Here is a 15,791-nt window from a genome sequence, read left to right as displayed (position 1 = left end):
ATATGCTAAACGCCATGTGAAGAGACACAAAGCAACATTTCAGAGGGGAATGGTTTACATCACATCGCATATTAAATACTCCTCTTCTTGTGAAAAACAATTCAAAAGTAAAAACAAAAATAACAAGATTAAAGTACAAATATTTGAAGTAACATTTACTTCTGGACTCCTGGAAGTTCTAATGAAAGGAGTCTCTTAACAGAAATGAATAGGGGTGTAAGGATTAATCGATGAATCGATGCATTGATTAATTCAAACAGGTCAATCTGTCTGGGGAAAGTTGTTAATTGAATCAAATGGAATCAACCTACACCAATTATAAAATTGTTTCAAAATTAAATAAATCGATAATATGGATATTGGAAAATACTATTTGGATTGAGGCATGGTAGGTTTATTTGTCTATAATGTAAAAATGACTTCACAGCGCACAACACAAAGAATGTTCTAAGAATGTTCCCTTTGGATTATGTTGATGTGGAAAAACAACAGTGGGTTGAAACTAAAATGTTAATTGATTTGCCATAAATTCTTGTTTACTTGTTTGTTTTTACACATTTTTAATTTACATTTGCCTCTCTTGCAAGAAAAACAAAGAATCTGGAAAACTTTCCCTGTACTGTTCAGTAACAGGCATTTATCTTTACGTCACACCGGTTGAAGTTTTGGCGAAAGACTTCCTGGATCCATTTTTCGGTCAGTGAATCGGATCAGAGTCGTTGTTAAAATGAATCGTTACACCCCTAATAATTGGTGGATGTTGCGAAAGCGTGAAACATCTAATAAGCGGGGGGACGGTTGTTTCATTGGGCATTATCCCGTAAACAAAACAATCTAGATTGACTTTTCCTTTATATGTTTCTCCACCCAAATGAATTATTTATGAGGCTGTCAGTTACAGTGAAGTTCAAAAATCCTTCGACATTTAAAGTAATCTGGACTCATTCAACAGCCAGTGTGCCAAAGCCCTGCTTTTCCTTTTCATTCTTTTTCATTCTTTTACTCATCTTCTTTTTCGCATTGTCTAAATTCCGTCCATGCCTTCACATCTATTTCATTTCCTGACTGGTTAACTGTTGATGCTTTATGTGAAAACCTGCATACACCTCACCCCTCCACTCCCACCTGTCTGCCCCCCCCCCGACTCCAAACATTTGCATAAGGCTGGTCGCTGCAGACTAATGTCACGCAGCACAGAAAAACAACCAGCTTGTTATGTGGATCTGGGCTTGCAGAGGCGTTTCTTACTTGTTTGAGCAAAAGAAACATCCGCGTTGACTGTAGGATGACACGACGCTGCCTCTGCTTCTCGCTGCTGCCTGCTTTAGTGGTCTCTGCTGTGTACATTTCCAATAGTTCTCCTCATTCCTGCCATGCTAGTATACTTATATTTTTATGTTAAAATATTGTTTCAAAGGCAACTTTTGTAGTCTTTGAAATGTTGTTTTCTTTTCAATAGAACTGCAGCGTTTCATGTTTTAAATCAACTTTAATTTATTAAAAATATATATTTTTTATCATAATAGGATCGTTTTTTAGTGAGTTCACGAGGTCGAGTGTGTTTTCTTGTTTGCAGCTTGTTTGAAAGTGATTTAATGCTCCGCTCTTCTTCGACGTACCAGCAGTTTACCAGCTTACCCATTTTTCTGTCTCTCATGCCTTCCAGCTAATCTCAATCAGTCAAAAAATGTTATTAATCGTAATTACATACATTTATTTTTATTATAAAAACAATAAAAAATACATTTAAAAATTTGCTGAGGCTGTCTTCGACTGACAAAAGTGGTTTTAGGGAGCTGAGGTTTTGTTAATTAGAGTCTGACATTTGAATGTTTTTGTGACTTCTTTTAGATTTAATGGGATTGGATATGGATGTGCCCTCTAGTGTGTGTCTGCACCCCCTCTGGTACCTGGCAGACGACGGGGAACTGTGATCTGTGGACGTGGTGGCCGTCGATCCCCAGCGGAAACACTGCAGCCAGCGCCATCATGCAGCCCACCGCCGTCATGTTGTTCAGGTAGGGCTGGGAGTTCTGGATGTAGCTGGAACACAATCAACCCAAGACACAATTTAAGACCCTTTGGACAAGTCATGCCTCTGCTGAAGGGTAAACAGGTGGTAATTGTTTTTTGCCGTCTTCTGCAGTCGCTCACAAATGCCACCAATTGATCTTAATTGTTGTAATGTTGTTTTTCATTTACTGCTTTTGTCAGGTTGGCTGGTTTTTGTCACACAGAGAAGAGCTCCAAACACGGAAACCCTCCAGGGTGTCTCCTTTGAAGTGTGATTTCCAGGCACAAGTCTAATTAGTGTTGACAGAAGGTGACAACCCGTCATCTGCACAGCAGAGCAACAGGACAATTTCAGGTGAGGAAAAAACATTCGTTTTCACCAATTTACACAGAAAAATATGTATTTGTTATGAAGAGGAGGAGAAACTATTATATTTTTCTGCTTAACGGTAAATTGGCACAGCTGGAAAAACTGGTGCAACCAGATTTTATCTGTTAAATCTTTATTGAAAAAGGCCAAAGCACAGTGGTAAATAATCACCACCAGCTTGCAGATGTAAGTGTTGCCCCAGATGCACACTTTACTGGTCATCAATCAATCAATGTTGTATGGTTTTCTGTCTCACAATAGCATCAATTCTACATCTTGATTCTGTGTTGAAAATGTACCCAAAAAAAAAGAGAAAAAGAATCTGAAATTATACTAGAAAACTGTAGTGAACCTATGAAGAACTGTTTTGATTTATTTGTCAACAGAAGTTTAACATTTTTCTTCACTCTATGTTTTTGGGTCTGCACCTCAATGGCTCCAAAAGATGGAAACAACTGATAGATTTCTATGTTTTTGTGTCAGAAAAACTGACAAAACTAAAACACATGAGAAGCTGGAAAAGAGACACAGCTGCAGCAAAGTCCTCAGATGTGCTAATTTTGTCCCTTTCTTTGCACCGTAGCCTGAGCCTGCTTTCCTCCGTATAAGGTCACATTAGTATTCAAGTTGACTGAATGTCCTTATGGATTCTCTGAAACCTCAAAAACTCTGCCTTTGCAGTAAGTAAAGCAGTCTAGCTTATAATAAAGTTGTTGGAAAAATGGGGGGAAAAACAAAGTAAATTGTTATTTTGTTTTGTAACCCTGGAATTTAAAACAGTGCAAATAGAAGCAAATTAAAAAAAAACATCACAAACAAAGTGAGATGATTTTTAAATCATTACAAATGTTTAGTTTTGACTTTTTGTTATATTCTTCCTTATTTTAACTATTGTGCAGAGGTCTGGGGAAAAGCTTAGAACACCCACACACCCACCCACACCAACGCAGCCGAAAGAACACCTACAATCACTAATAAATGAGGCGGTAGAAAACACACCAATAATTTGTTTGCAGAATCCCGCCTGCTCAAGTTGCCAAGTTGCATCTGATCTAAAAATTGTTTTCATTATGATTAAGTCCAAATTAAAAACACTTGTCAATCCTCATTTGTCTCAGAAGCTGATAATAATAGGAGAAAAAATAGAGACAGACACAAATCAGTTTATGATATTAGTTTGCAGAATGTACTGAATATAACATTTAAACAAAGTACAACACAGTTCAAATGAAAAAAAATGTTTAAAGATAATACATTAGACAAGATACACTACAATGATGGAGATATTTAATTATGTTACCTCAAACTGGATCGTTCTGGAAAGAGATTATGATTTTGGACAGAATTATTGTAGTTGTTATTGAATTAATGTAGTTGTAGAGTTAGATAAGCTAATTCTCTCTAAGAGTTCTGGTACATTTTAGGAGTTTTTCCTTACCAAGAAGGAGGGTCTAAGGCAGGGATACACAGTTTAGCCTAATCTGTTTAGTTTAGTCATTACCTATTAAATTCTATGAATTCATGTTCTTTATGACTTCATGTTTATTATAAAATTACAGGCATGAAGCCTATTGACACGACTGTTGTTGTAATATTGGGCTATATAAATAAAACTGAATTGAATTAAACTGCTGATGTGCTGAAGGTGCAGATAAAACAAGATCATTTTCTTCTGTCTCACTCCTGTTGTTCAAAGGAAATAGCCTCTTTTATTTTGAAATGTCTTGTATGAACAATGATCAATAAATATATTTTTTTCAAACTGTAAAAAAACGCACTTTTGGGGCTCAGAAAACGTACAGCACAACAAGCTGTTTTCGCTGCAAGACAAAGGGTCCTGGGAAACATTTTAAAAATGACAAAATTACCAACAAAAAAATTAGACATTGCTTTGTAGTTGTTGTTCCGTGGAATCCTTAATAAAAAAGTTCATTTTTGGACAATTTTCAACAAAATGTTGACTTCATTGAGAGTTTATGAATGTTTTTTTAGACTGAGCTGACAAACAGAAAAGTTTGTTCATTCCAGGGCAACTGAGGAAGATGAAAATGCTTCGTCACTCTTCAGATGAGACCTGTGGCGCTCTGAGAAAAGAGTCATGTCTGAAACACAGTTTGCATCTGTCAAACATTGATTTCTGAAAATAAATTAGTCACAACTGCAAAATGTTTAAGCATTTGAAGCTTTCGCAGCTGCCATGGTTACAAATTTACCAGGTGGCTGACAAAAATAATTAGTTTTTTTGATTTGATATTTCTTTATGTTTTTCAGTCATCAGACAGGTGTTTCAAATGCTCCTTTAAACTTTTAACCCTGAAAAACCCACGGGGTCAAATTTCCTCACGGTTTTTCTTTATTTCTTATTTTTCTTATATTCATCTCTTTAATTTTAACAACAAAAAAAGTCAAATTAACTCTAAAATTCTAGAAGAAATTTGTACTTGGACTATGAGACCCTCGTTAAAAAATAAAAAAAGGCTTATTTTCTGTCTTGCAAGAAAAATAATCCTATCAAGAAAATTTTTTAATTAAAAAAAAAAAGAAAAAAACCTTTTCTTAAAAGATGATGGCAATTTTTCTTTCCCTATTGGCAGATTGTTTTGCCTATTTGTAGAATTTCTGATGCAGTTGTTTTTGCAGTGCGGGTTCTGCGGGCTGAACGGATGCAGAGTTTCGGGCTGACCCTAATCATGACATCGGAGAGTCTGGGCTGTTTGGGAGGAATCCTCCCTCCTATTTGAAGCGAACACATATGTTTGACAAAAACAACTTACTGTCTGTAAATGCAGGCATTTATGGAGCACCTGGTTGATTGTTTTGTATTTTTTTCATAATTCTTTTACCCACCTGGATCTGTTCATTATGACTCACGCTTGGTGTTACGATTGAAGCCGTTTGTGGCTCATCTGCAGCTGTAGACATGAAAAACTGAAACTGCCAGCTTAGAAACTTTGGTTGAAGTAGAGGTGAGCAAGATGAAAATGCGCTTGAAGGCCTAAATGTGTTCAGATTTTCGTTTACGTGGTCGCTTGGAGACTTTAGATAGATTTCAGCGGAGAGACTCTGCAGAGGAGGGCGTGTCTGAAAGCTGGAAGCAGCCGTCTTCCCCCTCTGCGGCGTTTCTGACCAGAGCACGTCATGGACATTTCATTAGGACCCCAAATGCGTCAACTGGAGAAAAAAAGGGCATTATTTCTCTCCTCTCAAGTTTCAAGAGCTTTATTGTTCACAGTTCTCTGCCTCCGTCTTTGAACTCAGATTAAAGTTTGGTCTCTGCATTTGAGTGTGACGGTGGCATTTATGTTGGAAAGCTTTATAGCTAGTGAGTTCAAACTGGAGCTTCAATGATAATTAAAGCGTCTAGCTGTAGACTCGTCTGTGCACGGACCTTCTAAGTCTTCAACCATCACAATAAGTGTTGGGTTTAAACAGAGTCAGCTGCTTAAAGAATGATGGAATGTCACAGTTTTGGTTTGAAGCCACTGCCCTAATTTATCGAGAGCTGATAAACTTTTTATGTCAAACTCTTTTTTTAAAGATAATTTTCCACAGCAACTAGTCTACACACACTCTAAAATTATTTATGGTTAAATCAATATGTTGCAGTTGATGTATTTATCAGTTAAACTCAGACATTATTTTTTTTATTTATTGGGTTTGTTTTTGTTCGTTTTAAGTGAAAATTTACCCTATTTAACCCATAAAAACCCAGATCCATTTTTTCTTAAAAATAAAATTATGCGTATTTTACCACAAATCCATTTCTAATAGTTTTCTGTTACACTGATGTCACCATGGGTTCCTATGGGTTAAGGTGCGGATTCGTAAAGAAGCCAGGATAACGTGATTTTTCATCTTTCAGTTATGTTTCTTATATCAAGTCTCAAAGGTTATTTAACTAAAACCGGACAATATTTAAGTTTTTACAGGGTTTGTCATGCTACCATTAATTAATACTAAAGGAAATATCAGTATGTTGAGCTTTCATCCAGTATGGTATTGTGCTTCAGTTTGACGAAGTTGCCAGAGCAACTTGAGTAATTTCCATACTTGCTTTTAAGAAGATTTGAGTCTGGATTGAACTAACCCAACAATGAGCCTGAAGATGAGCTCATGAGAATTTAAGGTTGGTTGAAAAAATAGCATCTTTGCTTGTACAAAACCAGGAATTAGGGCCACATCGGTTCTGTCCTCAGCAATTTGCACCAACTGTTTCTCTGGGAATACATTTTAAAGGGCCTACATCATGCAAAATCCACTTTTTTGAGCTTTTAAGTGTATTATAATGTTCATTCCTCACAATAACCAACCCCAAAGCGTTATTTTGATCCTTTCATGCATCTCTGAGTATTCCACTAAAATCTTGCTCTCTGAGCACCAGGCCCTAACAAAACGAGTGGGTCCCCCACATTGTGACATCAAAATTGAGAACAGCCCCTTCCAGGAAGAGTCTGCTCGGCCGCCCCCAGGCTAACACACATACCCACTTTATTATGAAGAATAAAAATACATTTAAAAATTTGCTGAGGCCGTCTTCGACTGACAAACGTGGTTTTAGGGAGTTGAGGTTTTGTTAATTAGAGTCTAAAATTTGAATGTTTTTATGACTTAATTTAGATTGACTTCATTTAGTTGATCACCAGAGCGGTGATCAACTAAATGCTTCCATTTCATATGCACCATTGGCACATCCATCTTTGCAAAAGTTTGTATGTTTGTTTTCGTGGGCGAGACACAGACACGCTGCCGAGGCCGGCTCTAGGGAGACGTCATGAAATGGGCGGCGCCCACAATGAGAGAAAGGCGGTGCCTCAGAGATTGAGTTGTCTTACTTCCGGTTTAGAAAGAAACTTACTAATATTTAATTTAAAAAAATTTGTGTGCCAAATATAATATGTTATATTATCATGGATATTGTTAACCATAAAAGGTTTAAGAATAGCATGGAGGCCGTTTAATGCAGCTCTGCTTGTCTTCATGTCTCTCCATGGTTTAGCACTGACGTGCTGCTCTCATATGGACCAGCTGGGACTGCCACTTTCTCATTTTATTTATTTAAATGTTACTTTTTCATGTTTCAGTTCATTTAATCAGGTCTTTAATTTCCTCCTAAGCCTGCTTCAGGTCTTCCTGCATTTTGGTTTTTGCTGCCTTTGCTTCATAACAGAGTAGACGAAAATGGAACTTCCCCGTTCAACTCCATCCAGTGCAACGCCTCTAAAGGCAGACTGTATTAACATGACAGGACCGCTTCATTCAGGATCTCACAACAAAAATTGAGGCCCACACTTCTGAGAGGGGAGCCGACAATGGATGTTGATCTTATTTGGCTTTACTTTGATGCTGGGGAGTTTGGTGAACATGAGGGAGAGAATAAATAAAGAAATCGGAGAAATAACATCATGACCTCTCTACCCTTATTTTGACAGTTAAAGTCATAACGGTGCAAAAACTCTTTGGATCCGTCTGTGTTTATCCATCTGTGTCATGAATTTTTATTAAAAAGTTCTTAACTTTCTCCCCTTTGCATCTGTCTTTTAGTCGGATTTTCCCATTGACGTTCTAGGCGAGGTTGCCCTGAGGCTGCACTTCCTACTGACTCTGCAGCCTCACATTTACATATAAACAATTTTGGTCAGCTGCACTGACCTCAAATCTATCCATTAAAGCCCCTTAAACTTTAAACTCGGCCTTTAATTCTGGAACATTCCAATAAAGTATGATGGAGTTATCTCCTGATAGGAAGAGCTGCTTTTTATTTTGCACAGTGTTATCTTGCAGCTTTGAATGATGGAGGGCAAAAAAAGCCATCTTTTTTTGGCATGTTTTTCTCAGAGCAACTGTTCTTAGGAGATATCAGGTGTACTCCTTTCTGTCGTTTCTTTTTAAACTCTGTGACACCAGAGAACATGCATTTATACATCAGCAGCATGAAATGCTGCAGCATCTGCTGCCTGTTGCCAGATTTTTCTTCCTCAATGAACTGATTCAGAATTGGCACTAAGCTCTCTGTAAGTACAAACAATGAAGTCACAAAGCAGAACTAAAAAGGAGCATCTGCTTTTTTTTTTTTCAAATTAACTAATCCCAAACTGTGAAACCACTGGAAGGTCGAAGGTTTGATGAACGTCAATGAAGCTCTGGAGAAATCCAAAGGTCAAACATTTCAGGTTCAGCTGCCAACAGACTGCACCTCAGAGACTGTTTTTCTTGCTCTTAAAGTAAATCGATTTTGAATTTTCACCCTCTAACAGGCCAAACTTGTTTGTAAAAGCAGCTCTGCTGAATACATTTGATTTGATCTGACTCACACTGTTTTGGCTGCTGAGTGCAACTCGGTGAAACTGGGTTTGAATGCCATCAAAGCTGGAAGAAAGCCTGACGAACACGTTGGAGCCAGCCAGAGATCCCCAACGGAGGGAAACTCGCCAGCTCTGTAAACAACTCATAAGCTATAATCTTACAGACGTTTTGGACGTTAACTTTTTCTGACCCCAGACAAAATAAAACACCTTCAAAGGATGTAAGACAGAGACAGAGCCCCTCATCTAGATACACATATGGGGCTTAAGCATTTTAAAATATGTCAAAGCAATGATTGCATCAAGTGAACTTGAACCTTGGATTTCAAACTTTTTTTTGTCTCACATCAACTCACAACAACTCACATTCACACTTGGGCTGTGAATGTGGTGACTGATCAGCACATGTGGATCAGCTAGAGGTTGTGTGAAGACGTCATCCCCATTCACTTCATGCAGCTTTGCCCCCTTTCATCCAAACTGAGACTGCTCTACTAAAACGAGCTCATAAAAACTTTCTTTTTAGAGGTTATTGCCTAAACAGACCGAGGTGTGTTCCATCAAAAGCAGCAAACGAACCAATCCAACACAAGCCTTAGTCACATGCACCTGTTTGGATACCTGTGTCCTGCAGGTATTTGAGTTTGGTCCCGTGGAGGGTCGTGAAGAAGAGCGGCTGCGTCTTAAAGGGATTGCAAGTGTGTCTTGCAGTTTTCTCAAGAGACGTCATGAAAATGGACCCTTCCATTGTCAAATGCGCGGTAAATGTATTAATAAGCATTAGTGCCCTCATGCCACACTCTAGTCATTAGTAAGGTGGGCGCACTGGCTCCTTACTGACCGCACACAAATGCTTTCACGTATGGGGTGTGCACGTGATGTTCAATTGCCAAGAAGACGCCCATAGGATTTCCACACAACTTACACTCTGATTGTCCAATTTCCTCATTTCTAACAGTCAGGGTTCACTCACGGAGCGCACACTTATCACGTCTACAGCACTAACGGGCTCCTTTGTACAGTGCTGAAGGTTTAGGGGGTAACATACGACATGTAAGGCGAAGTAAAGGTTTTAGTAGGCTAGACGCAGCGTGTTGAACATATGTTCACGACGACCTGTCTCCAATTTCATGCTGGTAGGAAAAAAAAATGTGCATGAACATTTTCTTTCTACAGGTTAAGCGAGCGGTTTACGACTTTGTTATTTTGTGTGAACCACCTGCGTGCCCTGTACAGGTTTGCCCATTGTTCACCCGCAGACACCCCCAGTCCAACCACAAGGGCAGTTGGGTCTAAAGCTCAACTGGCAGTCCCTAAGAGCTGGAAACTGTTTTCAAAGTGGCCTTGGAGGGCCTTTGCTCCAGCACAGCTGTGGCTGTGTGACCCGTCTGCAGGAAAACTGCTGTCCCTAAAACGTTGCAGATTCTCAGCTGACTCTGTGATGGGTATACATTTGAAATGTTTACAATTTTGTAGAATTTTCGTAAATTAGCCACTTTGCTTTAACCTTGCACAACTCATCTTTTCACGTTCAACGCCATCAATGTTCTTTTGTGGATTTTCCTCGTTTTAAATACACAACCTTTTAAACATGTGTGGAACCTAAAAATGTCCATTTCCATACCCTCACACGCGTGATGAGTTTTTAACCACAACACTTTTTCTCTACACACCTGAAGTTGATGGATATGTGGCAGTTTTCCCGTCTCTACTTCAATTCATTTTGATTAGCAGCCAGCCTGAAAGTTGGACTGGTCTGCATATCATTAGAAATAAATTATAGACTAAAGCTTTTTATTTAAAACAGACTTTCAAATGTGTGCCATTTTGCATTCATTTGATAACTTTTGAATGAAATCCCTCTAAACCCAAGGATCGCCATCTTTTTAAATGTTTTTGGTAACATCCAATGGTGCAGATCTTCAGATCACAGTGACCAAAAACAAAAGAATCAGTTGGAAGACTTAGACAAATACAAATGTATGAAAATATAACAAATCAGGTTCTCCTTTGTAATAAAGTAGTGTCATTCTTAACAGCAAGGAGCTGCAGCAATGATTTAACAGCTGGACGAACAATGAGATCAGCGTGGTCGCACATCCCCCCCCCCCCCCCCCCCCCCCCGTGAGATGTGTTGCCGTTAACTCTAAAAACACGTTTAACTCGTCACTGTTGTGCTATTGCCCTTTTTAGTGATATTTGATTGAAATGTTTAATAAATCTTTTTGTTTATTGGAAGAAAAAAGTAAGAAAAAAAATACTCAAGAAATTACAAGTTTGCTACATTAATAAAAGAAAAAAAATGATGCAAGATCGGGCAAGTCTGTTCGAAAGAGTCAGGAAATAAGTAAATAGAAAAATCCTGCAGAAAATCCATACTCTGGCAGGACCGGAGTTCCCCGGCAAAATGCTCAAACATCGCTGTGCTTCACTCAGTCTTTCTATCCACATCTGACTCCTTGAAACTTCAGCATCTTCTAATGATGCTTCTATTATTGGAAATATCATTGAAAATAAAGAAGAGAACTATATGGAGTTTTTGTCACAGTGCAATCACGACTCTGTAACACAGCATAGGTGCAGCAGGAGGTCCCCTCCACGACCCTTTACGAGGATAAGATACCAAGGATAGAACCCAAGCCACAAATTAGGCAGGTCTCACCACACAGATGTCTTCTGTAGCTTCAATAAAGACCTGGCTGCTCTTCATGACTCACAAACTCAACATCTGCATCCCAGTTTAGTAATATTTATGTTCTGAGCAGCATCAAGAGTTGAACATTTGGTGGATAGATTTTCTCTTTTTAGGGTCTTGATATTCTAGAGACTGAGGCTGAGAGCAGAACGAAGGAAAAAAAACATCATCCTGGATGAAGCCTCATCCTCCACATGAGGAAATGGAGTAGATCCTTCAGCCATAATGGTTTTTGATGGATGTATGGTAAATGAATAAAATTTCGCTTGTTTCTGGGAATCAGGTGGAGTGCTGCATTCAGACTCACCACTGCACCAACTATTTCACTTCCTGCCGTTTACCTCCTGAACGAACAACTTAAACAAATGATTTCTTGAGTGTCTGTGGATGAACTCAGCAGCTCATCTGTGACAGAAAGGTGAATGGGGACGATGACTGCTGTTGTTAGTGATGAATTTTGATAAATTTAATGTCCGTAATGCATCCATTTTGTCACTTTTCCCAGTAAGTTTATGTTATCTGATTAAAACATGAACTTACATCAGTTTTGCCTCTAGAATATCTCATCCAGGGAAGATGAACTTACCGTACGTTGCCGTTATAGATGTTGAAGGTCAGGCAAACAATGCCGAGCAGAATACCAAGGCCGGCAAAGACGGACACGGCTGCAAACAGCTTCTGAGACAGGAACCTGTACTCCTCAATAACTACTGTCCGATCTGCTGGAGGCCCCGCCCCTGAACAGAGATGAAAAGCAGGAGCCGCTTAAATATTTTATTCTATACATCTTTAAAATTAGTGCTTTTTCACGATCAGATTTTTATTTTAGGAAGAAAAAGAACAGCAGAGGTTGCTTTTTTCAGACAAATTGATCCAGAATAAATACAAAAACCCTTAGGAAGAAAGGAAAAACTGGGGTGAACAAGACAACCCAGTAACATCTGTAACACATTTCACCAACAAATCAGAAACAACAAGAAGATGGATTTCATGCAGTTTTCAAAATACTTTAAAATGCCTCAAACAGGAATTTGCAGCTGATTTAAATCTCTGGGGAATGGAAATTTAAACAAAGTGAAACACTATTAATTACTAAAACTATAGTGTATACACTTTCTTTAATGTTTTTTTTGCCATATTCATACAATTAGACTCTTATGAAAGTATATAATTCAAAATTAAAAAAGGAGGTAATAGTGTCATAAAATTAATGAGTCTTCCTTTATTTCCCATCATCCCTTTGTTTACACTCTCTCCCAATAGCTTACAGCCCCTCACAATCCTAAACTAACATTAGCTGCACATCAAAAATGGCGAGCAATATTGGAGCCATCCAGACGTACAGTTTTAATCCAGATTCCAGCTCAGACAAGAAAAACAAAGACGTACATGGATCCTGCTAGTGGATGCATCAGAATGGAGCAGAGCAGGCATTTAATAGTAGCTTGTTCACATTTTCCAACATCATTTTTTCAATTTGGTCCTAATTTACTATGATTTGAATAAAGGAATACTTTATAGATGTCCTCCATTATCATAAAATGCTAGAAGAACACGTTAAAAACACCAAAAACACTATTTTCGCCAGAGTGGGTCTTTAATAATGTCACTGCTGAATTTGATTTTCATTTGTACATTTTACAAAAACTTGTTTGAGTGAACGTGTTTGAGCTTAAAGTGAACCACAGAACTAAAATGTATCCTTAACTCCTATCCTTACCAAACAGATCTCCTTTTTTTCCTTCTGTTGCCAAGATTAACATATTCATTCCCAAACAGATGCCAAAAAATGGACCAAGCACAGGCTGGAATCCTGCAGTGCTACTGAAGATGGATGTCCAAATAATTTCCTAAATTATTTAGTTCAAAATTGCTACCAGATCACTTGTCGATTCTGCCAAGAGACAGCACATCTCTTCTGCTTTGCTACTCATTAACCATGAACTGCTGACTATTTTCACAGATTTCTAAAGAAGACCCAATTTATGTTTGTTGTTTATTTTCATGAGCGCTCCTAACCCTCCGCAGACTCATTGGTTGATTATCGTTTCCAGATTAAAAGAAATATATATATGTTCAAAACATTTTGGTTTCCTCAATGTTTTGGATTTCTTATTTACTTACACTTTTTTTTCTTCCCCCTGTAAAATACTTTTATAGTCAAATGCTACATAAATGGAAAAAAAAAAGATTTTATTCCTGTTTATGCAAAATTTGGACAATTCAGGCATGAAACAAATAGCCTGTTCTTTTTTAACCAAAGTTCATATAATAAACGCATTTGTTTAATTGACTTAATCCAAGAAAAAACATGACATTTCTTTGAAAGCTCTCCTTAAAACCTACAGGCTGCTGCTTTTGTGTTTCAGAAAGACTCGCCACAGCCTCAGGTTTCTCCAGGTGGTGGGCACTTTACAAGAACATTCTGCCTCTGTCGGCCTGTGCGTCTGCCTGTGTGGGCGACTGAATGACTGAAGCACTTTGCAGAAAATAGCCAAGGTTAAAAGCCATCATAGGAGTGCAGACTGTTTAGCATCCATAACTTTCCATCTGTGTCTGACAGTTTCTTGAACATAAAACCACAAAGTGACACTCGCACTCCTGCTGTGCAAAAAATAGACAATAAGAGCTCGAACTTCTTCTCCAACCCCTTAGTCATTCTTTGTCACACACTTGAGTTCTGCCACTTTCAAGCCCACACGCAAATGCAAAACACAAACCATCAAGTTGGGAAAATCCAGTTTTTAATAGAGAGTAATTCCAACTCAAGCTGTTGGAAATCTTTTAGTAATTCTACCTCAGACATCCTTTACATTAAAAGCCAACCATAGATCAAACTTCCCAGTTATATACCACTCCGACCCCTGCTTCAGCCCCCGGAGACTTCTTAAAAAATGCTTGATAGACCTTTAGGTAAAACTTAGTTGTATCATGTTCAGTTAAAGGTGGCTTGTCTTCTCCATGCTGGTCGTACTTATGGATCATTTACTTGCAGAAATGATAAATAAATCTGTTCATCATCTGCATATATGAGAACACAAGTTTAGTTTGTAAAGTACTTCGTCTTTTTTTCCCGACTCCAACCTTCATGGAAGATGGTCATCCTCACCAAGTCTGGTTTGGCTCAGCAGCCCCACAGATTCTTCTTCAGTGTGGGGAATTGCACCAGAAGTTCCTCAGTGTAAACCTTGTATACAGTTCACATAACTAAGAGTTCCTGGAAAGATCTAAACTCAATTGGAATATACAGTAACTATCTCATAATTTTTGTTGATTTGTTTTTACTTGCATTTGTTCTAAAGTTATATAGCACAAACATGGAGCTTGGAAATAAATTGATTTGAATTAAATTAAATAAAAAAGAGCCCTAGCACTGTGCCCTGAGCTTCGCCTTTAGGGAGATGACTCTTGAAGTTTGTTCTTGAAATCCCAAAAACCAGGAGTACCCAGTCAGTTGGGACTTAACCCATGAAGTGCTGAAGATGCCCAAAACGGAGAGCAGATGACAGGAATCTGCTATGTCAAAGGTGGATGAGAAACGAGCAGTTGTTGCTCTGCAAGCATTTGTCACAGGCTGAGAATCTGGGATTCTTCTTTTCAATGGTTATGCACCTGAGCGTTGTTTTTTTCCGAAACCAGAACAGTCTTTAACAAAGATTTAGGGAAAATACTTGATATCGGGTTTGAGGACAGGACCTCCTCAGGAGTTCAGATGATGCTGAGCCTCCATGAAAGGAGAGGACTGGGGGACAGATGGGCTTTTCGGGAGGAATCAGGACTGAAGACTCCTGCAGTCATGTCTGTCTGAAAGAACTGCATATATTCAGAACCGGATTAACTCTTGAACCCCCCGTATGCCAGCATTTATCCACTGAGATGCAAACTAATACACAGCTTGTTTTACATTCTCTGCCAATGAGAAACCCAATTAAAAATGTCAAACAGTTTTGCCCTGAAAAATCACACTTATTCCCCAGCTCTCATCCAAAGAGCCCAAGGTTGTTCTTTTACCCCTGAGATCTCTCACTGACTGGATTTGTGGATTTTCTTTTTCGAGAGAACATGTTAAAAGAAAAAAAAATAGCCCTTGGGCTTTAGGGGTTAAAGATGGTATGTGTGTATGAACTACCAAATTATTCATGCTCCTACAGCTTTACACCAGAGGAATTTCTGGTGAGGGGTGTTCAAAGACACACAGATGGACAGGGAGTCTTTTTTAAACCCAGCAGCCTCGGACTATCTGTCCGCCTGAATCTGGGGCTGCCAGCGGATCCCGGTGTTGGGTTGTGTGTGTGCTCCTGAGCATCCATATGCAAATGAGGACTGAATAAATCCCATACGTATGTAGATCTACACTGTAAGCATGAGTGAACAGGCTGAGAGGGTGCACATGAGTGCCAAGGACCATTTA

The 15,791-nt window shown here is 38.7% G+C and overlaps 1 protein-coding gene across 1 annotated transcript in view; it reads right to left on the bottom strand.

Moving 5' to 3' along the window:
* Positions 1–15,791, bottom strand: part of LOC101159293 (gamma-aminobutyric acid type B receptor subunit 1) — a gene marked incomplete in the record, with an annotated part of 118,173 nt that overhangs the window by 18,133 nt on the left and 84,249 nt on the right. The window contains 2 exon segments of the mRNA XM_023963908.1: positions 1,911–2,043; positions 11,967–12,117. Coding sequence (XP_023819676.1) covers positions 1,911–2,043; positions 11,967–12,117 — 284 coding nt within the window.

This window comes from Oryzias latipes, chromosome 16, assembly GCF_002234675.1.
Source record: "Oryzias latipes chromosome 16, ASM223467v1".
Classification (NCBI taxonomy): Eukaryota; Metazoa; Chordata; class Actinopteri; order Beloniformes; family Adrianichthyidae; genus Oryzias; species Oryzias latipes.
This window is presented reverse-complemented; position numbering and strand designations above follow the sequence as displayed.